General features: G+C 42.9%; 3 protein-coding genes across 8 annotated transcripts; 1 reads left to right on the forward strand and 2 right to left on the reverse strand.

Moving 5' to 3' along the window:
- The first annotated feature begins 143 nt into the window (after positions 1–143).
- LOC6582391 (TBC1 domain family member 9) lies at positions 144–6501 on the forward strand. 2 transcript variants are annotated; one of them, XM_015162417.3, is made up of 11 exons: positions 144–823; positions 1284–1450; positions 2152–2410; positions 2472–3033; positions 3095–3243; positions 3299–4706; positions 4766–4983; positions 5038–5273; positions 5376–5714; positions 5770–5864; positions 5930–6501. In XM_015162417.3, the coding sequence occupies exons 1-11, from the start codon at positions 780–782 to the stop codon at positions 6257–6259; spliced, it is 3807 nt and encodes a 1268-aa protein (XP_015017903.1). In that variant the 5' UTR covers positions 144–779; the 3' UTR covers positions 6260–6501. The 2 variants fall into 2 exon arrangements, with proteins under 2 accessions (XP_015017903.1, XP_002008094.1); XM_002008058.4 differs by having other exon boundaries at positions 5038–5714.
- LOC6582392 (pre-rRNA-processing protein TSR1 homolog) lies at positions 6495–9303 on the reverse strand. The gene is made up of 4 exons (XM_002008059.4): positions 9089–9303; positions 7494–9028; positions 7170–7436; positions 6495–7112 (listed from the first exon to the last, which is right to left on the reverse strand). The coding sequence occupies exons 1-4, from the start codon at positions 9192–9194 to the stop codon at positions 6591–6593; spliced, it is 2430 nt and encodes an 809-aa protein (XP_002008095.1). The 5' UTR covers positions 9195–9303; the 3' UTR covers positions 6495–6590.
- A 410-nt stretch (positions 9304–9713) lies between these two features.
- On the reverse strand, positions 9714–24449 carry LOC6582393 (ras-related protein Rab-26). Of its 5 annotated transcripts, none has more exons than XM_015162420.3 (7): positions 20988–21352; positions 16059–16793; positions 13863–13973; positions 11452–11560; positions 11256–11366; positions 10895–11039; positions 9714–10716 (listed from the first exon to the last, which is right to left on the reverse strand). In XM_015162420.3, the coding sequence occupies exons 2-7, from the start codon at positions 16740–16742 to the stop codon at positions 10602–10604; spliced, it is 1275 nt and encodes a 424-aa protein (XP_015017906.1). In that variant the 5' UTR covers positions 16743–16793; positions 20988–21352; the 3' UTR covers positions 9714–10601. The 5 variants fall into 5 exon arrangements, with proteins under 5 accessions (XP_015017906.1, XP_015017911.1, XP_043865888.1 ...); XM_015162425.3 differs by having other exon boundaries at positions 16059–16796; XM_044009953.1 differs by lacking the exons at positions 16059–16793; positions 20988–21352 and adding an exon at positions 22350–24449.
- Between the last annotated feature and the right edge of the window lie 172 nt (positions 24450–24621).

Consider the following 24621-nt stretch of genomic DNA (forward strand, 5'->3'; position numbering starts at 1 on the left):
GAATAATAGGCCTACTACAAATTTGGCGCCAAAGCATAAGGGTAATCGTTGCCAGATAGTTAGAAAATAAAAGAGTACTCAATACATTACTTGACGACATAAATAAATTTATCGTACAGCCGCCACATTGAAGTGCAACCCTATCGATCATTCATTTGTGCACAGTTATTTCCTACATATTTTCGGTGTTTTGTTAATTTTGTTGAAAATAGTATATTAAGAAATTGTTTTTATGTACTTTTAATTATAAACTATTACTAGCTGTGTACCTTTAAAGCTCCGTTGTTTTTATTGTGAATATACTTGCAGCATTTCAAATAAGTGTTCAGTAACTTAATAAGCTATATATCTTACGATTATAAAACTGACTTTAATATTTAGTAAATACCTGACAACATTAGATTCAATTTTTATTTAAATCAAATTAATTACCGAACAGCCTTTAGAAACCAAATAGTGACTGCTGTTAATAACAGGGCAGCATGATGTTAAGCTTTCGGATGCCAAAACATACATATAAAGAAGAAGCAAGAGAAGTGAACAATAGAGTAGTATTCTAAGAAATAAATAAAGCCCAGCGTAATTGTGCATTGCACTTCAGTTCTTATTGCCACAGATGTAAACCGTAAAGCATACACACTCACACAGACACAATTGCACACTCTGTTCTTGCTCTTTTTTTATTTGCGGCAGTCGCAAAACAGTTTCACAAGAGAGAACTATGAAAAGTGGCGTTTATTAAACTGTAAAAACTACGGCAAGAATAAAAAAACGCCAAAATGTGGATTCAACCAAAGGAGTTGCTGCTGACCTCAGCATTTTGGTGAGTAGAAGTGAAGATTTGATTTTTCTCGGATTCTGTACCGCCCCCACTAGCGTTTTTTAGCAGCTGATTAATTAAAAGCCCCCGCACACACACACATACATAGTTCTGTAGGTGTGTGCACTTGTGCGTGTGTATGTGTGCCTTCGTTGCTTTTGTTATTGTTATTGTTGGCCGCACTAATGGCTGATAACTAATTGAGCAGAGTTCAACTCAGCCATCTCTGCACTGATTCCATAAGCAGCTGTGGAACAAAAGCGCAAGCAAGGCTTGAAATTTGCTTGTTCTGTCGCACAACTGTTTTTTGCTGCGTAAAAGCCCCCAACTCATACAGACACACACATGCACACATACATATGCATGCAAACTCACTCCAACAAAGCGCGCTGACACTCATACACACGCATATGCATATGTACCGTTTTTGCTGCGTTCCCAATTCTGATTTCTTATTTTGCAGGACCGCCGAAATGTATTCCAAGTATTTTGTGCTACAGAAGCGCCGTGGAACTGGCGAATCACGCGGCTTTGGCTCCATGCTGGTGGGCACCATCGATAGCGTAATGAATACAAAGCCGGCACCCTATCGAATACTTCATCAGACACCATCCTCTGAAGTTTCTTATGGTAGGTTGGAAATCATATAAAACCCACCTCCCACTCACAGTTATCAATGCTATTTACGATAAATGTATATAAAATGGGTAATGCGGGCAATGCGCGAGTGCATATCAACCATCAAATGGGTGCCCTATTGCTAGACTGAGTCATTCAATCAGCCTTAGGCGAAATCCATATACATACATACACATGTATATATTTAATTTGTCAATGTGTATCGAAAGGGAATATTGACTTTTTGCACTTGGAGTACGATAAGGAAAAAGAGACTAAGTGAAGAAACCAAGAATTTATTACTTCGGATCATTGAGTCGAATAAATACACGAACGATTGGCGAAGTTGGAGAGGAAAACACGAAGCTCCAAATGAGCGATGAGAGAAGACGAGCTATCACTCTTCTATGTGATTTTCATAAATCAAAGATATATACGGGGCTCATGTCCTCATGTTGTGAGAGAATATATTTTAAGAGAGATAGAGTGGCGAGTGGCTGTGTACCCAAAATTAAATATACATACCTTACTTTAACCAATACTAACTACAGCACAACAGAAGCAGCGGAATCCAATGACTAACCTACTCCGGCTATGTGTCAGCCTACTAGATAACTATTCATACAAGTGTCTGTCTGCTCTACTTAGCCATTATTATATTATTTTTAATTGATATGCACTCAAATTGTATTCTTATCGGTTTTCAAAAATAGAAATTGCAATTGGCATAACCCAGGATGAGATCGTCAAGGACTGGGAATGGCTGCAGGCCAATCTATTCAGTGTGCTCAACGAAATGGAAAATGAGGATGAAGTGACTAACTTCACCATCTGTAAAATACAATCTCTGTTCACTCAAAACAATCAAGACGATACTGGTGAATCGCCAGACTTCAAGGTGAAGACTTCGCAGTTTAGACAAATCTTCAAAATGCCCGAAGAAGAACGCTTGGTGAACTCGTACTCAGCCACGTACGTCTATTAACTAAAACCTTGATTTGTTAATTTTAGTCCAAAACTATTTCGATTGCAGCTATGTGAAGAATAAAATACCGCGACAGGGACAATTGTACATCTCCCTAAACCATGTTTGCTTCTACTCCTACATGCTGAGCCAGGAGATCAAGCGAATCATACGCTTCGCTGAGCTGGAGGACATTAGTCGCAGTGGCAATACGATCTATCTGAAGACTACCAACAACATGACATATAATTTCACATTGCTCTTCAATTCGAGCGAGGCTCACGTCCTCATTGAGCAGCTTAATAAAATGGCCATCCAGAAGTTAATACACGACCCGGAGAGTCCCGTTGTCGACCATGATCCATCGAATTTTTCACGTTATGGCGCCAAGGCTTCCAAGAAGCCTGTCCTGCTACGTGATTTGACAGCACGCCAAAAGTCTGAGGAATTTCGCGTTTACTTTCGTCTGCCACAGACAGAAATTATTGATGGCAAAATCAAAGCCGATATATGGACGCCGTACTCGAAGCGATTCAATGCGGGCTATATTTACTTGTCACCGAATTTCTTTTGCTTTCGCAGCGATGTCAAGGATTTGGTTAGCGTCGTAATACCAATGAAAACTATTAAGGTATGGGTTTTTTGATTAATCTACATATATATCACTTTAAACTATCTATATTTTATTACAGAGCGTTGAAAAGAAGGACGATGGTCATCAACGCTATGACAATCAAATTGTCATCTTTACATCGGAGAATGTGCCTTTTATGTTCGCCAAGATTACGGATCGCGAAGTGCTCATCTCAAAGATCACAGATCTGCTTTCGCGCATTCATATGTAAGCTTTTATAGAATGGAGTCGGCATTGTAATCTTTATAAATTCCACTTATAGACCGATCAGCCGCGAACGTGCCAAGTACGATATATCCTGGAGCAAGCAGACAGCTTTGCTCAACACATTTAAGACGCAGTTCAGCGCGGACATACAGAAGAAACAGGAGCAAAAACTGGCACGTTGGGAGGATCATTTCCGTGACTTTGGACGTGGCATTGCAATGTATCGCACCACAGATGTGATTAATTTAATTGTGGAGGGCATACCGGACAAACTGAGACAGGAGATTTGGTTGATCTTCTCGGGCGCTATACACGACAAGGAAATGAATCCCGGCCTATACGAAGATTTGGTGGAGAAGGCCGCTTGTATTAAGGATTGTTTTGCGCACGATGAAATCGATAGGGATTTGCCTCGATCGCTGCCCGAACATCCGGCATTCCAGTGCACAGATGGCATCGGTGCCTTGAGACGTGTACTCCAAGCATATGCACTGCGCAATCCACAGGTGGGCTACTGTCAGGCCATGAATATTGTTTCATCAGTATTTCTGCTGTTCTGTGATGAGGAGAATGCATTCTGGATGCTGGCCAGCTTGTGCGAGAATTTGCTGCCAGACTATTACAAGGACAAGGTTGTGGGCGCCCAAATCGACCAGGGCGTGCTGAATGAGCTGGTGGAGACGCATCTCTCGGATTTGCATGAGCATTTGGAACGTCTTGGCGTTATAAAAATGATCTCCATCTCGTGGTTCCTTACCATATTCATAAGTGTAATCAGCTACGAAAGCTCATTGCAAATATTGGACTGCTTTTTCTACGAGGGCGCCAAGATAATTTTCATGATCTCCCTTCAAATCATCGAGTGGAATCGCGACAAGCTTCTCCAGTGTCAAGACGACGGCGAGGCCATGCTGGTACTGCAAACCTATCTGGAAGGCATATACAATCCCGAATACCAAGTGCCACCGTCCACGGACAAGCGCAAACTTGAGCGACCACAGACCCAAACTGTGCAGACACTCATCCACGAGGCATATACGAAATTTGGTGAGGAACTGACGCAGCAGCGCATCGAGGAGCTGCGCAACAAGCATCGTCGCCTTACCGTGCGCCAGTTCGACATTGACAACGAGAAGACGATTGTGAAGGCCCATGCGCAGAATGCTTACTTTAATCGCCAGGAGCTGCATATGCTGCTCACGATCATACGAGAGGAGAAACTCAACCTCAAGTCTGTGCAACAGCAGCAGCAGAAGGCGCAGTGTCACATGAGTGAGGCGCCGCAGCTGCTGCCGCATCATCAATCGCCATCACGTAGTGGCGTCGGCGACATTATGCCCGGTGGCAGCAGTGGACGCCATGAGGCTTATTGTGTCAACTTTGAGGTATTCCACACACTCTTCTCTGAGCTAACGCCGTGGCGCAAGTGCGTCAGCGTTGACATTGGCGAGAAACTGTTTAGGGTAGGTTGTTAAAACACAATACGTATATTCGATTCAATCTAATCTAAATCTTTTCACAGCTGACGGACAAAAAAGGCACTGGACAATTGGACTTTGGTCAACTAATCAATGCCTTTGGCTTAGTCTGCTCCACCAAGAGCATGGAAAAACTGAAGCTACTCTTTGTATTGCATTTGCCACCGCTACTCTCGAAAGCGGAAATAGAACGCACTCGACGTCCACGTCCTCGGATCAAGGACGATGCCGATGAGGCATTTGAAGCAGAGGATTTCTTTGAGTAATTAGTTTTGCATTATTTATATGGGCTTACTAATTCAGTTCTGCTTTACAGTGAGGATGCCTCAGAATCCATTGAAGCTTTGCCGTCTCCATCGGATCACAACTTTGATGCCGATGACTATGCGCTGATCACCGCCACTCAGCATTTGCATAATTTGGCTGGCATCTCGGGCAACACGTTCATGGATTTGTCCCGGACAACGCCGAATCTTTCACTCAATTCGAATGCGTCATCTCTGGCGCAGCGCAACTCGACATTTTATGTGGATCTGCCCGCTGCACTCCAGGGTACTGCAACACGCACAGATGCTGGGCAGGATGACGACACCGACATCGGCCTACGCCAGCAGGGACGTTACGAATCGATTGACACTTTTTCGGATATTTCAGATCTGGGTGCGGCCCGTATAACTCCGCCACAAACATCGACGACAGCAGCAGCCGCTACAGCTTCAGACCAACTGTTACTGAACGTTGAGACTATATCGAATTTCTCTCAAATAAGCGATCTGGTCGCGGCCACTCGTCTAGATCGTGCCGATTCGAATGCAACGGATACACGCAGCTTGGGCAGCCTGGGCTACTTGCTGGATCAGCCGGATGAGAGTGCCTCAGCAAGCGGAAAGCATCGTCATGTGCCGCACATGCGCAAGGAGAATTTCCAGCTGCTGTGGCGCAGTATCATAGAGATCATGGGTTGCGTTCAAGATGAAGAAATGCGATGTGCATGTAAGTGGACAACTAACCGTAAGCCAACACAGCTCTAATCCGTTTCCTTTGACAGACGAAAATCTCATTGAAATGGGCAATAGCAATATCAAGAAAGAACCGAGCCTGGAGAGCTTCACGCAGCTTAACTTAGGTGGCAGTGGTGATGAGGTGACTAAAAATTGTATATTAATGAGGTAGAAAATTTTCAATTATCGTTATTTGTATTATCTCAGCAACCGGATAGCAATGGAAATCCCAGAACACCCGCTGCAGAGCCCAGCAGCACAACGCGTCTATTTGTCGCTCTAGAGGAGGAGCTGCGTCAGGCAAAGGCAGAAGCAGCAGGAACAGCGACGACAACCAATAACAGTAGCGGCAGCGGCAGCAGCAGCGCGACAAACACCTCCGATGCCTGGCACATATCCATTAATCAGTTTATTGCCACTGCTCTCACTTGCGAATGCGTCGTAAAAGCATTCCAAACGCGTACAGAAATCGTGGAACAGATTGAGCAGCTGCAGAAGAAGCGACGCAAATGTTTGTCCACTAACTACAACTACTAAGTGTCCCCTATTGGAATCCCATATCCTTATAGAACCCAAGGTATTAGCCATAAAGAGAACTGTGCAATGCGGCTTCAGCTTTTTAACCGTGTCCCGTTTTATAAAATATATATATAAATATATATTTCTATCTATATATATTATATATATGTTATGCGTAAATTATCCCAATTAGTTAAGCCAATTGTTTGTGAATATAGTTCGATTATACCTATTATACATAAAAGATAAAATATGACTTATGTTGTGTCCGTGAGACAAAATTTATTTCAATATATGCACAGATATACAAAAATGTATAAATATGTACTCGTATATATACAAAGTTAGACTATTGCTCCATTGCCTCGTCGTCGAGTTGCTTTGAATTGCGGTGAGCTTCCGTCAAATGCTCCTGTCGCGAATGCTCAGCGCTGCGCACAAGGCACTCTTCATAATTCCACTTGGGGAAGACGCGCTTATAGAGATACATGAATGCCGTGTCGTAGGAACGCAGCTGGCTATCGAAATAACACTTCATGTGGCCGTGCGTGCCCAGCGACTCCTTGATGTGACCCATTCGACCACACTTGGTACGTAGTTTGACGGGCTTGAAGTACTCTACATCCTCCTTGTAGAAGAACATGTAGCGTATGGTGGCCGACTTGCGATTAATGCGCATCGGATGACCGCTAAGTACCACTCGCTTCAGCACTATGCGATCTGGATTGCAAGAGAGCAGACGGCCACGGGCAACCAATGCCAAAGAGGAATCGGGATTCACCTTGAAAGCGAGCACAGCGGCAGGAGGAAACTGTATCGGAGCATAGAAGGTGGCGCACACGGTCTCATATGGGCGGAAGAAACGCTCAAACTGCGGGAGAATATAAATCAGCTAATATTTGGGATAAAGTAGGAACACGGGACGCACCTTGTGTTTGTCGCCATTTGTGTGCTGACTGTAAATGGGATTGACAACAAATCGACGATAGCCACACTGGATAATCAGCTGCTCCTTGGACTTTAGAGGCACCTCGGAGTCGGGTATACGTTGAAGGACAACATTCATGACACACATCTGGTGTTCATGTGGTAGCAATCCATAAACAATGACATTATCCGAGAGGTGAGCAGATCGGAATGCATTCCAGCGGCTGGCGGGCACATTGATGACATGCAGCGTGATGTACAATCCGGGCTGTAGTATAAAAAGAAATTAACATGCTATCAAATAATATTTATTTCACTCTCTTACCAAAATGCCCTCGAATTCCTTGGCTTCTGCCAAAATGCGACGCTTGGTGCGATCGAAATTCTTGAACTGATAGATGCGTGCATAGTCGCTGGGCAGATTCTCTTTGGGATCCCAGGGCGATGTGCGAAACGATTCCAGGCCGCGATACTTTTGGAAGCGTTCGTGGGCGGGCACATCGAGAGGCGTGTCGATTTCGTCGGGCCACAGCTGATCGGTGCGAGCCAGTTGTAGCTTCTTTAAGGTCTCCCGCTCTTCCTGGAAATCCATTTGCTGATCGTATTTTTCGTCGTTGACAGCTGCCTCTGAGGTAATCGAAAGAGAGTCCAAATACTCTTCTGTATCCGAGTCACGCTTTTCGCACTCGTCCTCAAAGGACTTGTTATCACAGGACATAAAGTCCTCGTCTTCTTCGTCCCCACTCATGTCGTCATCTTCATCGTCATCATCCTGGCCTTCCACTTCCTCCACATCGGGTATCCAGGCAGCCTGGTACTCGCTGTAACCTTTGGGCACACGTTTGATCAACTTTGTCTTCTTTGTTTCCTTTTGTGCTGCCTCGATTTCCTCTTCTGTTGGCCACGTTTGCTCCGCATCCATGGGATCGGGTATATTTTCGGACTGCAGCGACGTCTGTTTAGCTGGATCGCTGCGATCGAGTAGACGCACTTCAGCCAACTCCCCGTCTCGGCTCTTGTCGAGCTTATTAGGATCGGGTGGCGCATCGACCTGGCCAAGCTGAAAGTCACCCAGTCCAGGTATATGCACCAGACCATTAACATTCAGTGACTGTCCTCGTAGATAGCCTGTCACTTTCAGAGTGCCCATCTCTCCATTTGGAACATATTCTACAATGTCACCAAACAAGTTTGGCCGGTTGTTAACGTTGTGTAGCACGCGTTTCTTCTGTCCACCAATGCGACGCATAACATTCAGACCTTCGGCGGAGGTGTCCATCTGCATGATCTTTTCCTCTGGCAGCAGCTTGCTTATAAATTTCTGTGCCGCCTGTTTTGCAGCAGTGCGACGCTTTGGATTAATGGATTCCAGATCCATTAGGGCCACAACTGGCGTCGGTATGCCTTGGGCTGATATCATATTAAATATACGTTGTCCCCAACGATCGAAGATTTCATCGTCACCAAAAGCCGCCGATGTCAGCATCAGCGTGGTATCGCACACCTTCAGATAATCCAGAACAATTAGTTCATTGCCTCGCCCAACGGGAGGAATGACAAAGGCGAAGCGCTGCTTGAAGCGCGGCAGATTCATGTAAACAACACCACTGGGTGACTTCTCCACAACGATTTCACTGTCGCAGCTCTGGAGTATAGCAACTGCCGAGTTGGCATCGATTTGCTCATGCATAGGCAGCACACACACCAGAAAGGGCGCCGTGTTTTGTCCACCCAATTGACGCTTCTGTTGCAGCACCTCATCGCGCTTGTTTTTGCGTAGTTGATTCATTTGGTTGCGTCGTTGCTCCTTGCGCTGCTGCAGCTTATGCTTATGCGAGATGGCCTTAAGACCAACTTTGCCTGAAGTAAACAAAAAATTCTAAGTATCATGTTTCACTGCACTTGTTGAGGTACTCATACCTTTGAGGGCATTGTCGATGGCGCCTTTGGAGCGATGACGTCCCGTTTTATGAGCTTTATTTGTTTGCTTCAGCGGTCCAGGCCGATGAAACGCGTGATCCGCCATAATTGGCTATTCTGCTACTCCAATTTAACAATAAAATATCCGTAATTCTTAAGCCGTTTTATTTTCGAGCTAAGCACATGTTTCTACTGCACCTATCGGCCACGATTTATCGATAACCAATCCCGAACAGTGTGTCCACACCAAGAACCCAATCTTTTAAAATGAATGACAGTGCTGGAAAATTAATGCAGGCAACCAGGGAATTGCGCGCGTATTCAAACTCGAAATAAAACAAGTTACAATTTTTCGTTAAACCACATTCAATGTAAATATGTATTTGTTGTTATGGTATATTTGTAGTACATTACATATGTATGCATGCATGCAAGCTTCTTGCTTAAAGATAACGCTGTTTATTTATATGTAGTTTACTTTCATTTTATATGATATAAAGTTTGCGTTGGTATTCCGAATGCATCCGTAGTTGAGTAGTTGTAGTGATTAACTGCATATATTGTATTGCATATAGAACATGCCAAACTTTACATAGAGATTTAGCTAACTTAATTGCATAGAGTATTTGATAGTTAAATTTTCTTTTATTTTTGTTTCTTTTCACTGGTGTAAATAATTTAAAATAGTTGTAGTCATTAATCATTAAAGATCTCCTTATCATTTTTTCCCGTTTTCATTTAGGTGTGAGGTTTTTAAAACTTAACGGTAGGCATAACACTTAACGATACATAATAAAACAGAAGTCTCAATAAATACAATTAATAGTTTTTGTTAAGGTAAATTGAGTGATTGTTTCTCATTAATTGGGTTTGGTTCAATCTAGATTGGTTGCTTCTGGGCAATGCCTTTATATAATATATGTGTATAAGCTAACGCCTATATTTAAATTTGTGTGGCAAATGCTCGATTCGCACAACGCGGTTATAATAAATACAAATTAGAGCGCCCGATTTATCGACGACGTGCTGGACAAATATCAATGATGCATGATTTTGCTGCACTTTGCGCCATTTGGGTTTCTTCGTTTCCTGCAAGGACTTTTCTATTATCCTTGCCAAAAAATAAAGTATGTACTTGTTTGTATATAGATATATCTGTATATGTATTCATGTATATATATTATCCAATATTTAACGCCCACTTATACAATTCCGATCCCCTCTCTACTTGTATCCTCCTCATACATCAATTTACACACAAACACATTCCGGTTAGGAGCTTTCTAAAATGTTTGCCTCACGCGTGCTCTATGAATAACCAATAATTTGTTTTCTTTTTTTTCTTCTTTCTTTTCTGTCGATTTGGCATTATTCATTCCATTTCTTTCTCCTTTCTTTTTTTTTTTGGGTTTTGCAAAGTTTTTCTTTTTGTACAAATTTGCGCTTTGTTTTGTGAGTTCTTTTTTTTTATGGGTTTTGTGCAAAGTTTTCATTGTGCTGGAAGAGAAACAATTTACATGTTCCTGCATTGAGCACAAACAGACCGAGCCTTTGTATTGTCACGCACAAAATCATGCACATTGAATTTTCCATCATCGCCATGCTCGTAGCCGCGACTCTTCAGCTGCCTGTGGAGAGAAGGGTGAAGCGAATGGACGTGTGTATTAGTACATAGATTATAGAAAGGGCAAGTAATAAATTTTTAACTGAAACCGAACTGTATTAAAGTCATATGCAGAAAAACTTTAGAGCTTATTAGAAACTCGAGTCTAACTCGCTTTCAAGTCAAATTATTTAGTGTCTCACCTGGCCACCGCTGTGAATGCCAGCTCCACATTGAGTCCGGTCTTGGCGGATGTCTCCATGAATGGTACGTCGTGCTCCCGTCCTAGTCGCTCGCCATCCTCGCGCTTCACCTGCCGCTCGCTGCTGCTGCAATCGGCCTTGTTGCCTGTGTGCGGATCAGAAGGGCGGCCAAAGCAGGGCATGTTGCATGTGGCATGTGGAGTGCGACAAAAGTTGCAAAGTTTAAACTCGTAATTCAATTAAGTGACCAACAGTTGGCAACCCAACCGCTGCAGCTGCAGCTGCAGCAGCAACTATAGCTGCTAAAAGCTGCCTTTAATCAAATCTATTTTGTGTTCGTCGCCGGCAAAGTGAATCTCACCTATTAAAACGATGACTACGTCCTCCTGCGCGTACTCACGTATCTCGCCCAGCCAGGCGCGTATGTTGTCGTAGGTGGTCTTGTTGGTCACATCGTACAGCAGCAGCAGCGCTGCAGCAGCCGGAAATTAACAAAGAAAATAATGGGAAATCGCATCAGAGGCCCAAAACTCAATTGCAACAGCTGTTGCACTCACCGTGGGCATCGCGATAATAGGCGTGGGTTACGCTGCGAAAGCGCTCCTGTCCGGCCGTATCCCAGATCTGTAGCTTGACGCGCGTGCCATCGACAACGACCACCTTGTTCTGCAATCGAGTTATGCGGCAGATGTTATGTAAAAGGAATTTGTTATTGCCATGAAAGGGTCATTGTGATGCGAAATGCAATTAATTTACAAAATGTGCATGCCAAAGAGAACGCCAAATGTAAGAGATATATGTTTATAAAGAGAGAATGAGAGTGAGAGAGAGAGAGAGAGAGAGAGGGAGAGATAGGGCACAGATGGCTCTGCGTATACTTAATTAAATGGGTTCAGGGGCACATGGAGTATACGTAGCGTTGGCCCAAAGTGGATACATATCAGGTGCTAAAATTACATGAATACAACTACAGTTAACATGCAGATTCAGCATCATTATTGACCTCAAGGCAGAGGGCAAGCACCAGCACTAATCAGTGGCTACTCAGACAGTCAGTCTACATAGCATACAATGAAAGCGGGCAATAAGACAAACATCATCAAGATATGTATTTGTCTATATGTGTGTGTGTGTGTGGATGACAGCCACATTGACTTGCTTTTATTGTATGAAATACATATATATAAAATAAGAAGAAGAAGAAAAAAAAAACATATCAAAAAGAAAGCAAGAACAAATCGAAAGCAAACGTCAAATTTCTAGCTAAGTAAACAAAAAGTCAATGTACTGAGCCAACATTGAATATAATTTACTGTGAAATTCATTTAGTGAAGCACAGTGGAAACGGTCTACATAAATAATGAATATTTCAATGATGTATTCAAGGCAAAATGAAAACTGAATACATAAGTACGTACATACATATCACATAAGGCTGTGTGTATTGCATATCCCCAGGCTTGGCGCGTATTAAATTCACGAGCTCAAAGATTATGTTCGAGAAAAAAAAAAAAAAAACATACACTAAAAAGTCGCAAGTTTCAATATGTTCAAATTATACATTTATTACACAAAATAAGCATACAAAATAAATTATTAAAAATTAAATGTTTTCCGTTGCATTATACATTAAATATGTTATTTCTTTTCGCTCTATTTCACGCAACATTTTTTTGCTCTAGTTTAGATTTTCATAAAATTTATTCAATTTCATTTCGTTGCAACCTTCAATCGGTCGTCAAGGCAACAAAAATCATTATAGAAACGAAATGCGCGCATTTATGCTACGGAATTTGACGGAACAAAAGTTGAAAGGCAAAAATAGCCGCACGTGTCCATTCAATGAGCTGGCAATTGTCCAAAGGACATTTATATTGCTAATGGCAGACATGGCGAATACTTGTAGTATTATTGCGCTTTAATAAATTTATGTGCCATGTGAGCCCTCGGCAATTTTCACGATAATAAAACCTCTAGAAGTTGAAACAAAAACCCCACAATAATAAGCATAATAAAAGCAACAACATCAACTTAAATACGAGTAACAACAAGAGTACAACACAGAGGGAGACAGACAGGCTGGGAGGACACAAACACACACACACACACACACACAGACAGAGACAGACACACAGCCATCAACAAGTCCTTTTTAAGTTCATATGCTTTTGTAATAAATAACCGCCGAAGAACTTTTGCCGCAGCAACGCCGGCAACTTGGAGGCACAGAGCTGCGGGGGGGAGGACGGAGCTGGGTAGGTGATAGGGGGTAAGGGGTTGGGGGAAGCTTGAACACGAGCTAAGCTGGCGGGAAAATATTTTACTAAAGAGAAACGCCACAGCAGCTGAAGAACATGAAAACCGCAAAACAAACAGACAAAGCACTGCACACACACACACACACACACACACACACAGGCACAGACAGAATCAAGTATAAGCTATAGCCGACATTTGGATGACCTGTAATATATACAATATGTAGCTGAGCACAGAATACAGATACAGTCAACACATAGCTGGATAAACAACATCGATTATAGGGAATTACAGTTAGCAGTCGCTGGCAGCAGCTGCGGTTTGTTTGGATTGGACAGGCACAGTGAAAGGAAGAAAGGGTGTTAACAGGGGAAGAAGAAGTTAGATAAACTTATTTTCACACACAGACACACAGACACACACAGTCACACAGACAACAAAGATGAAGAAAAAGTTAATGTGTAAGCAGGTGAAAATTGTATTCAAAGCCTTGACAACTGTTGACAGCGTACAGACAGACACAACAGTTGGCAAACGGAATGGGGTGTACAGATAGAGGGAAAGAGATAGATAGACAGAGAGAGTGAAAGAGAGAGAGAGAGAGAGACAGTTAGAGACACACAACAATTAGTAACAACAATAAACACAACAGTAACACACACAGAGAAAGAGAGTGAGAGAGAGAGAGAGAGAGAGAGAAATCGCTTACCCTAAAATCAATGCCAACTGTGCTCAGAAAATAGCTGGGCACATAGCGACCATCGCGAAATCGAATCAAAAGCGACGTTTTGCCCACTCCCGAGTCGCCCAGCATTATGACCTGGCCAACAACAACAAGCATGTGTGAGTGTGTGTGTGGGTGAGTGTAAATGAAGAAAAATACATTGAGCATTATACAAAAATAATTGATGTGTGCATGTATGTAGCATATGCCAGGCCAACATGATGTTGCTGTATATGTATATGTATATATAAATATGTATATATTTAATAAGCTTCAAAAGGAAACCCCAAAAATAAAATAAAAGCAGCAGACAGCGGACTTGCTCTGCGGCTGCTGTTGATTTAGCTGACTGCTCTCGCCTAAATTGGTTGCTACAGCAGCAGCAGCGCAGCAGCAGCAGCAGCAGCAAGCAATTAAAACTTAACTCCAATGCTATATCAACATGCCACGCTGGAGATTCCACGAAACTGAAGCTGCAATGCGCATCTCAAGTCTGGAATGGCAGATGCTTGATTTATAAATTGTGCTCCAAATTTAAATAATGCTTAGGAATAAAGTGGAAACGTTTAGCGCTGCCGTAATGTATAACTAAATGTGAAACATGCTAATTAATAATGCTAATTAAAGCCAAGTTCAAGTTCATCTTAATCTTTTGTAAATTTCTAATGTATATTAACTATTAAGCCCGACATTAAAGCACTTGAGAGCGCGCCACAGCTCCTGCGTCTGGTTTCTGCCATGAAATGTTTACTGAAGCGTTCAAGTTCATAAAAATAATAGCGACGTTTTTTTGTCGACATTCAGAGTCTGTTCTGTTTTTTACTTTACTGCACCGTGATTAAAAACAGCTTAGCTTCAGCGAGCAACAAGGGAAATGGCAGGCTTCGGGCCATGAAACAGATATTTGAAACGCTTCTTATATAGTATATGCACAATCCAGTTTGGAGTTTCATAGAACTGAAAATTGCTTTGCTATTTAAATAGGCTCTCAGCTCGTAATTAACAGCATTGGGAATTGGCGCTGCCTTTGACCTCAGCAAATAAACCAACTAATTTGCGTATTTTACGCAAAACTTAATCATTTGACGGCGCACACACACACACACACGGCGTATACGCAACGCAGCTCGTATAACTTATGCAAATGTTTGCGCTGAGCGTGAAGTTTGTTTGCCAGCTGAAAAACTTGGCCAAACAGAAGCAGCAAAGCCAAATATATATATATGTGTGTAGTATGTATGTAGTTAAATATATTTTTAGTTTTTCATTTAACTAAAAGCAGTAATAGAGTATTTTAGTCATAGTTAGCTGAGCTTTTTTTTTTACTGGAAACTCCATTAATTTCCGGGAATTTCGCTCACAATCGAAATTGCAGTGAATTTGCTTTTGAGTGCATTGAAGCTGCGCATTAACTTTGCTTTCTTTTGCTTTTATTGTTTCATATTGATTATTATTATTTCTTGCCTTTTTATGCCTGTTGCACAGCTGGGCGAGACAGCAGTCGCAGCCGGTGCCGGACCATTTGTCGTACTTCTAGCGAATTGCGCTAATGAAAAGCATAAAGCTAAACTGTTTTAGCAGCGCAATAGCCGCCATTTATTGACAGGACACACTGAAGGACACACGCGGGCGAGCTGAGGCCCAGCGACAACATGTTGACAACGAAATTCCAAAATTTAGTTCGCACTGCGATTCACTGTTGCCTTTGCAGAGAGCAACAGAAGAGTCTATTGTTTAATTTGCCTCTTTTTAGCATTTGATGACTTTATTTTTGAGCTGCTTATGTAAATGGCATTGTAAATCAGGAATGTCGTAAAATCGTACAAATAATGCGACTGTAAATAACACGAGGCGAAGTCGTTAAAGACGCAGGATTCAGTCAGGCGCACGGGCGAACAGACAAACAGAGAGACAGTCAGAGAGTCAGACAAGCGGACAGATAATCAGTCAGACTGAGCTGCACGTAAATCAATTTGCGGCTCAGGCTCTGATAAAGAGCCTTGGCTGGGATTTGGCAGCCTGTTTAGCCGCTTATAAATACTTATAAATTTCGGGAATTTCGTTTGCTGTCGTCCTTTTTGTAATGCAAATTGTCAGAGTCAACAGGCTTTTGGTCGTGCGCACTTAAGGTTCGTGTCGTGTTGGTTGTTTAGTGTGTTGCTGTGTGTGTTTCATTGTCACCTTGCCCATGATATCGAAATCCTCATCCTCGTCCTGCCCAGGTGTCGAGGAAATCATGCGTATGAGCGCGCGTCCAGCTGATTTGCAGAGCGTGGCACCGGCGCCATCGCTGCCAGGTGCAGCAGCAGCCGCACCACCTTCTGCCCCACCGCCAGCACCTGCGCCTCCACCTCCACCTCCTCCAGTATCCAGGAGCGGCTGCTGCTCGGCAGCTGCGTTGATTCGCATGCTGCTTAGAAATCTGCTGCTGAAACCATTTCCACTCGACTGCGACTGAGCCTGGGACGACGTCTGCTGCTGTAGCTGTTGTTGTTGCTGCTGCTGTTGCTGCTGTTGCTGCTGTTGCTGCTGGAGATGATCGCGATAGAGTTGCGATGGGCTCATGTATTCGGGCAGCAGCGGCTGCTGGGACAGCGACTGCTGGCGCTGATGCACAATGACGCTGGGCCGACGCTTGGGATAGCCATCGTCATCCGAATCATCCGAGGCGATGCCGTTGATTTTGTCCAGGGTCTTGGGCGGCAGCTGGCCAGGTGTAATATGCTGCCAGGTGGGCTTCACCAGCGACTCGCGGCGCGTGGGCGAGGCGTTGCTCACACTTGTGACCAGCGATGCCTTGCGAGTTGCTCCAGTGCTGGTGCCAGCGATGGAGTCGCTGCGATAGCGCGTTTGCTGACGTCGCATCTCTGAAACCGCTCGAATATGCCGCTTTCAATCCGCAAGACAATCAATTCGCTGCTGTATAAAGGTGCAAATGCAAATTGGCTTGATTCAATTTCAAACACGCCAGCGTACACAATAAATCAATAAACTAACTGCTACCCCTCATCATCATCATCAGAATCAGAATCACCATCATCAACATCATCATCATCGTCATCATAATCCGAGCTCATAATGACGCACAGTCCCAACAGCAAACCCACCACAGCAATAGCTCACTCAGTCCCCGGACCCAACTTCAACTCGACAACTCGACTCGCATTTGTAAATCGAAATCGGGTTGCCAACTTTGCTGAGGCAGCGCATAAAGCAAAAGACAAAACTTTTGCCCTAAAAACCTCATTAAAAATCATAAAAAATAAAAATAAAAATGAAAACAACAAAGTTCAAAGTATACGAATAACAACAACCACAACAACAAATAATAGAGCTCTATATATAGTCCAGCGTAATCATAATACAGTCGCTGAAAATTTAATAAACTTCGTCAGTTATAATTTACTTTGGCCAGTTGAGCAAAAGCAAATTAAAATTCAGAACTCAGCAGCAGGCGGAACTTTAAAAAGAGCCAAAAGGCAGTTAGACACAGGCACAGCGGGCACATTGGATACGGTACAGGTAGACAGGTGCACAGGTGCAAATTGAATGTAATTGGCTTGCCAACAGCAGGGTCGCAAGGCAGGACGAAAACCGAAACCGCGCAAGGTTAGCTTTCCCCCAGGGCCACAGATGTTGCTGCTATTGTCGTTGACACCCACACTCACACTCTCACACACTGACACAGACACAGACACACACACACGCATGGCCGAATGGCCGGATTATAGTCCGGGAGTTAGGTGGACCACCGTCGCTAAATCAACAGTTGGCAAGCAGAAACCACAAAAGCCAACAAACGCACGCCTCAGCGCAGCATTTTGGATAATAATTGGGAATTGAAAAGGCTTCATCGAGAGCGGCGCAACCACGTGATTAGCCCACATGCCTATTTACGCAACTGTTTTAAAATTGTTTCACTTGCCATTAGGAAAAGTTATGGGTGTGCGGGAAAAGCCTGCTCAAACACGTTATCTAACCCGAAAAACTTTTCAAAATGAATAAAGTATAAAATTTAAATGCAAATTTGACATGGAAAATCTAGTTAGTTTGGGGGTAAAAATACTCTTGAATAGGACTGCTTTAGGAAGCCCCACAAGTCGAAAGTTTCTGTGATTTTCCATACGAAACCTGATCATTGCCTGGAACTGTCCAGTTCAATGTCATGCAACTAGAACATTCTCATTTAAATTCGATATATTTTATGCTCGTTTCTGAAGCTAAAATCAATAATAAATAACAACAATTTTGCGTTTGCTGCAGCTGATGAAACTTTTCTGCCAAGCGAAATATTTGCATTGACATTTGTTCGACAAAGTTTTCTGATTTTTGTTTTTTGTTTTTTTACTGTATTGAACGTCTGTCAAACAGGAGGATAATAGGATTGTCAATACTACATAATGCTGGTGCGCATATAGTTTCACAATTTCACAAGAAACCAGCCGACGAGACAGAGGCAAACAGTTGATTGGCACGGCGGCGTAGTGTGCAAATCGTACTGCCAATTCACCTTTGCCCGGGCACACTTCAATGTCTTAAACGTTGGCATTAAAAAATAATGAAAGAAAGAAAACGTTTTTATATACACAAAATATATTTATGCGAAGCCTGAATAGCAGCCAGCCGGGCGAAACTTATTTCGTACCGTCTGGAGTGCCGCTGTCTGTGTGTAATTGGGCCCAAGTCCCAGTTACAGCTGCCCGGCGCCACAGCAGCTCTTTAAATAAAGTTCATCGCCTGTCCGCACGTGCCCCGACTTGACTACACTTGAGGACCCGGCGAACTATGGCCCAGAAATTGCAGCGAGAGGCTCAGGGCCAACGTACTGGGGGCTTAAATTGTAAGCCGATATCACTCGAAGCCAAAGGACTCCACTACATAAAATTAGGAGCAGCGAAAAGTGTGCATTACATGACAATTAGAGCGCAGTGTGAGCGGCCCCAGAGGGCGCCTAAATGAAAATAAATTGCGAATATTTGGCGAAAATAAATGTCAATAGATCAGCAAATTCCCGTCTCAAATATTTCCTATCATATTCATGCTAGTTTATGTCATCTGCCCTCGACGTATCAAATATCAAATTTATTATTTTCAGCCGCATCCTTTTCTAATGTGCGACCTTTTCGGCCAACGGGCGCAACCTTTTCCATTCGCTGGGTCAACTTATTTTTTGCGCAGTGTATCGACTCATAAAAATGACCTTATCGTATTAGTGCAGCATAAAATGATATATAATCAACTTTACATTGGCAATCTGGATGCTGTTATAAGAAAACTTTTTAATTGGGTTGCCATCGCAACGAGCTGCTTCAACGGCTCGAGCGGCTCCAATGGCTCCAACTGGAAAATTGTCAGCGACAATAGAGCTGCGTGATGCCTGAATGAATCGAGGAGCAGCATTTCAGACTGCGCGTAATTACATCAATCTGAAGCAGAAATGAACCCTCCATTCACGACCGATTGAGCATGTTTCGTAAAGCCTACGCAGCATAAGCGCAGACTCTACCTACGTCAAAGGCTGGCTACTTACGGGGACTGTCTATGCCTCTCCAAAGTACACGGTTTCAATACACGCAGACACACAGTCAATCATGCGTTCAATCGGGCGGCTAAAAGTGGGCAGCGAAGAGGCGCAGCTGGCAGCAGACAATGGCTTTCTGATTGCATGGACAGCTTTAAGGAAATGGCCAAAACACACAGGCAGGAACCGAGCACAGCACAGCACAACACAGCACAGCACACCATATGTGGGCGTGTGCGTGAGTGGGCGTTCCAGTTTATTTTAACAGAAAACTGGCGAGCCAATGCTGGGCAACCAAACGGACAGCTTTACATTGATGTGCGGCTGCCGTAAAACGTTTTATGATGGCATTTGTGATGAAAGCCACTCAACAGCTAGTTGCAGCAGCATGACTACAAGAGGATACGACAGCATACACAGTGACAACAACAACAACAGCAACAACAACAACAACAACAACAACAACTGACAACAGCAAAGATTTGCTATAGTAATCGGCTTAAATTGCATTTCCGTAAAAACTTTCGCAACGGAAAATGTCGCAACTGAAGCAGTTTCCATGGAATCCCTAGGCTCCTGCCTGGAATTTGAAAAGTGGTTTTTAATTAAGCCAACCTTGAACTTGAGCTACCTGCACACAATGCAAGTGGCCGCACGGAATAGAAATTGACTTTCGATTATTGAATGCACAACAGGCGTATAATTAATACGCAGTTGAGCAAGATAAATGCGCTCGAGGACATCTGCAAAACGAGCAAACGAACGAGCTGTCGATGCGTGCGACAACACCGACAACACAGACAACAACAACAACAACAACAAAAACATCACATTCGCAGTCAATTGCAGAGGGACTGCATTAACAGACTATAAATAAGAGAGAACGACAAATCGGATTTCTAGTGAAATATATGTGGAATGGATGTATGCAGTATATATGAGATATAAATGCTGGCTTTAAATCAAATTATTTGTGTGCTCAATGTGGTAGAAATTTATGCTTGAGTTTAGCATGATTCAATTGATATAGGTAAATTTTAAACTAATAAATAAATAACTAATTTAATTACTTATTAGACTATTTTCTTTTGATACAAAAAATGTTTTAACAAATCAAATAGAATTAATTCTAAGTACTTCCAAAAACACTTTAAATATGGCACAAAACAAATTTGCAAAGTGAAGCAACAATAATTTAATTAAGGCATATTTGCTAATATACACTCAAACACACACACACACACAGGCACAAATCAATTTTTATTAGTTGCCTTCCATAAATTGTTTTCATCTATTTTGAAACGCGCAGACATCAAAAAGCCCAAACACACACAGTCATATTCTCTATAATATACAGTTAGACACACACACATACACACACGCACTCAAGCACACACAGCATTGAGCAGCCAATAACTGAAAATGCTGCAAATTGCACCAAAGTCGTGGCGCGCTCAAAAGTATGCAACGAAATTTTTCAGCATTCAATGCACAGTTTCTGTATGAAAGGAGCTGTGCTTGTGTGCGTGTGTGTGTGTGAGTTTTTGCGTTTGACAACACAATGTTCGAAGCGTTCTTTTTCACTTTACATTACTCAACGACAATGCCGTTTGAAAAACTGTGCACAGTAACTGAAATTTGAATGGATGCTGTGTGAGCAATTGCGCGACCGTCAATCGAAGCGTCAAGAGCAGCGCACAAAACTAAACTGAGCACGCAGCCAGAATCATCGAAAGCAGCAGGCGACAGCATCCAGCGCCAAAGTGCTTCAGCTATTGGCCCGAATCGAGCTCGTGCAACTTCGGCTCGCACAGCAGCAGCAACAGCCCTGGCCTAGAAATGCGTACAGCCAATGTCGGGCACGCGCCAGAAGTGCGTCCAAAGGGACTGCTGGAGTGTGGCACGAATATGTGGACCAGGTGGCAGGGTTGAACCTTGGAAAAATATAACTGTTGCACTTGAACTTCATTGGCTTGATGGCCGACATGCTGCTGCGGCTGCTGCTGCGTTGCTTCGTGCTGCGAACTGCGAAAGTGAAAGCCGGCAACAGGTTGTGAATACAAAATTCGTTGCCTACTTGAGGGCGCACTCGAAAGCTTGCAGCTGGAATTAATGCAATTTACCGTTCATTTCGGAATATTCCACTGAAATTGAGGTAACTTTTTTGTAAGGAGAATATTCGTAAGTTCATTGAAAAGAATATAAGAAATTATATTTTGTCCTCTATTTTGTCCTCTATTTAAATGAAAATTATAAAACGTAATTTAAATTTAAATGTTTTTTTTTTGTTTAAGACTATATCTATTACCCTTAAATATTCTCTTATACTTTTTAAATAATAATATCCTTGCTACTTTGACGAGAGCTTTATAATAATAATTTCGTTAAGATCTAAGTCGTAATCAGCTAATCAATCAAATTGTTGCGATACCTTTTGCCATCGCTAATGCGTGACGTGTCGTAAATATTATGAAGTGCGCATTCACACACACACACACACATACAGCCACATACACAATACATACACACCCACCCATACATATACTGGCATTGCCTAACGTGTCGCTTTTATGGAGTTATTTTTATGCCATCGGAGCAACAAAATCAATGCGAATGCGCTGCTGAGATTTGTGTGCGATATAAATAGATTTCAGCATGAAGTACATGAAAACGCCCCGCAACACAACAATATGTTGCTTACAAAACCCTTGCGGCTGCTGCTCAATTACAGTTACTCACACACACACAAGCACACACCAGCACAGACAGACACAGGCTTAACTAGGCGCGCACAGCAAAGCCACGAAATAGGATTATGAATCTATCTGTGTTTTTGAAAGCCTCAGGAACGTAAACTTTGGGCATGCACAGGTGAAGGGAGAAGGATGCACAGATGCGTTGCTTAAATGTCATTAACTTACTCTCTCTCTCTCTCATTTGTTAGGACTTACCGTTAGTGCAATGCCAACGGTGGCAGAGAAGGAGCCCAAACGAAACTCGCCCGTATTGTATTTGACCAGGAAGGAGGTTTTGCCCACGCCAGAGTCACCCAGCAGGATCGTCTTGTGATTGATGGTGTCGTCGAAGGGCTGCTGATGGGCTGGTGGCGCTGTCTGATGCATGTCCACCTCGTCGTAGCGATACGAGCGCCAGCCATCATCGTAGTCATCCTCTAGCTCGTAGTCCGCATTGCCGTAGGCATACATCTGCATTGCTTCGCGGGATGGCCGATAGCCCGGATAGCCGGTGGCGGAGCGCTGAACGGGAGCCATGATAGCATCATGGTCATGGTAATGATGGCTACTCGTCAAGCTCTGCTGGCTGCTACTGTGATTGGTGTTGGGGTGGTGATGATGATGGTGCTGATGCTGCGACACCGGCGCTGCCACCGGATTGTAGCAGCCATCGCCAAAGGGGCGACGGCGCAGCTCCTCGATGCGTGCTTTGGTCGTTTCCGCATCCTCGAAAACATCGTCGCTCATGCTGCTCGCATCGTCAAGATGCGTTGTTGATGCTGTTGTTCCTCCAGTTGTTGTGGCGTTTGCCATTTTGAGGTTTGTGTCTTGGCTAAGCAGAAGCAAAGCTGAGCTTTTAACTTGATATCCACACGAAGGCGTGCTTTTAGGCGCTCGCACGCGCAAGTTCGCTCTTTCACTCTTTTGCTCACTCTCTCTCTTTCTCTCCCTTTATTTCTTTGTTTTCCTCTGTATCGCTCTCTTTATGACTTTGACATTTAGCGACGTCTGGCAGTCCGGTTTATGGCACGTTTTCTGAATGAATTTGATTTAGGGCCTGCTGCGGGGGCTGCAGTATGCGTGGCGGCTCTTTATTATTTATACATATGATATATGTATGTGTATATTTATATATAATGTGTATATATATGTATGTGTATATTTGCTCTAAACTTAATAAGTAACTTGGCTAAGCTTATCTATATTGAAATTCCCTAAACGTATATTCGTTAGTTTCTTTTCAATTGAACTTTGATTTGGTTTTTTTCCTTTGTTGGAGTTTTTGGTTGTTGGTGTTTTTGGTTGCTTGGTGTTTTAATTAAAGCCACTAATTAATTGTTAAGTATAAATTGTAACTAGCTAAACATATTGATTAGTTCATCTACGGGTTAAGCGCTAATTGGTGCTGTTTTTTTTTTTTTTTTTTTTTTTTTTTAGTTTTCTTACTAGATTAATTAGAGTTAATATTAGTACAGTTTTTCTTCCTGTCGTCTCTGCTTGGTGTTTTGTTAAAGCTTTTTGTTGAATTAGTTTTTGTTTTTGTTTGTTTAGTCTTTCTCTTCAATTTTCAATTAAAATTTGCTTCAGCGAAAATATTGCGTTTGATTCTTGGCATGTTTATTTTTTTATTGGGTTTTCTTTTCGTTTCATTTGTTTTGTTCTTTTGTTTATTTGGTGTTTTTGGTATTTCACTATCACAGCGTAAATAAATATATCGTTAATAGCGTTGCCTTCGTCGCCTGCTCCTCACTAATTAGATAGCCATGTTGAGCCCCCGGCCGCAGTTCGACATCCACTTCCACTTCCAGTTCATCCGATGCTGACGTCTTCATTTCCCTTTGTTATCTTTCAAACGTAATAACGGCAATGGCATCCTGCGCCCCAGCGCCGCATTTAGTGCCATTCATCGACCCAATCTATGACGACAAAGCAGGCCCAATTGACATAGGCAACAACAACGTATTTACTATAGGCTGCCGCAGCTCGACATCCTTTTTGGGTCATTGTGTGTGTGCGTGTGTCAACGTGTGCGCGTATGCATGTGGCTGTGTGCGTGTGTATGTGTGCTTGTCGTATGCGGCCTGTTTTCACATTTTCGATTTCCTTGCGTTTACTTGATTTGCGAACAACACACTACGATTAAGAATTACTGTTTGGATCTGTATGCGGTGCTGTCGAAAATGGCGTTATCACATTGTTATTTATTTAGTAGTATAAAAATCATTTTGCACTCTACACTCTCGCGCACACACTCAGACGTTGCAAATTTGATTTATTTTGCTCGCACTTGAAGCAGTGACACCAAGTCACATTAACATCATAATGCTGAATAAGTTCATGGACGGATTTTTATGCTGTTTGTGTGCGGCCACACCTTACGATCCACACTTTAAACTCCACTCCTCTTCATCCACAACAAATTTCTAGCAACACTATCTGGCAACCGATGCCTGGTGGCGGGCAGCCGATAACACGAGTGTAATTGAAG

Source organism: Drosophila mojavensis, unplaced genomic scaffold, assembly GCF_018153725.1.
Source record: "Drosophila mojavensis isolate 15081-1352.22 unplaced genomic scaffold, ASM1815372v1 contig_74, whole genome shotgun sequence".
NCBI lineage: Eukaryota > Metazoa > Arthropoda > Insecta > Diptera > Drosophilidae > Drosophila > Drosophila mojavensis.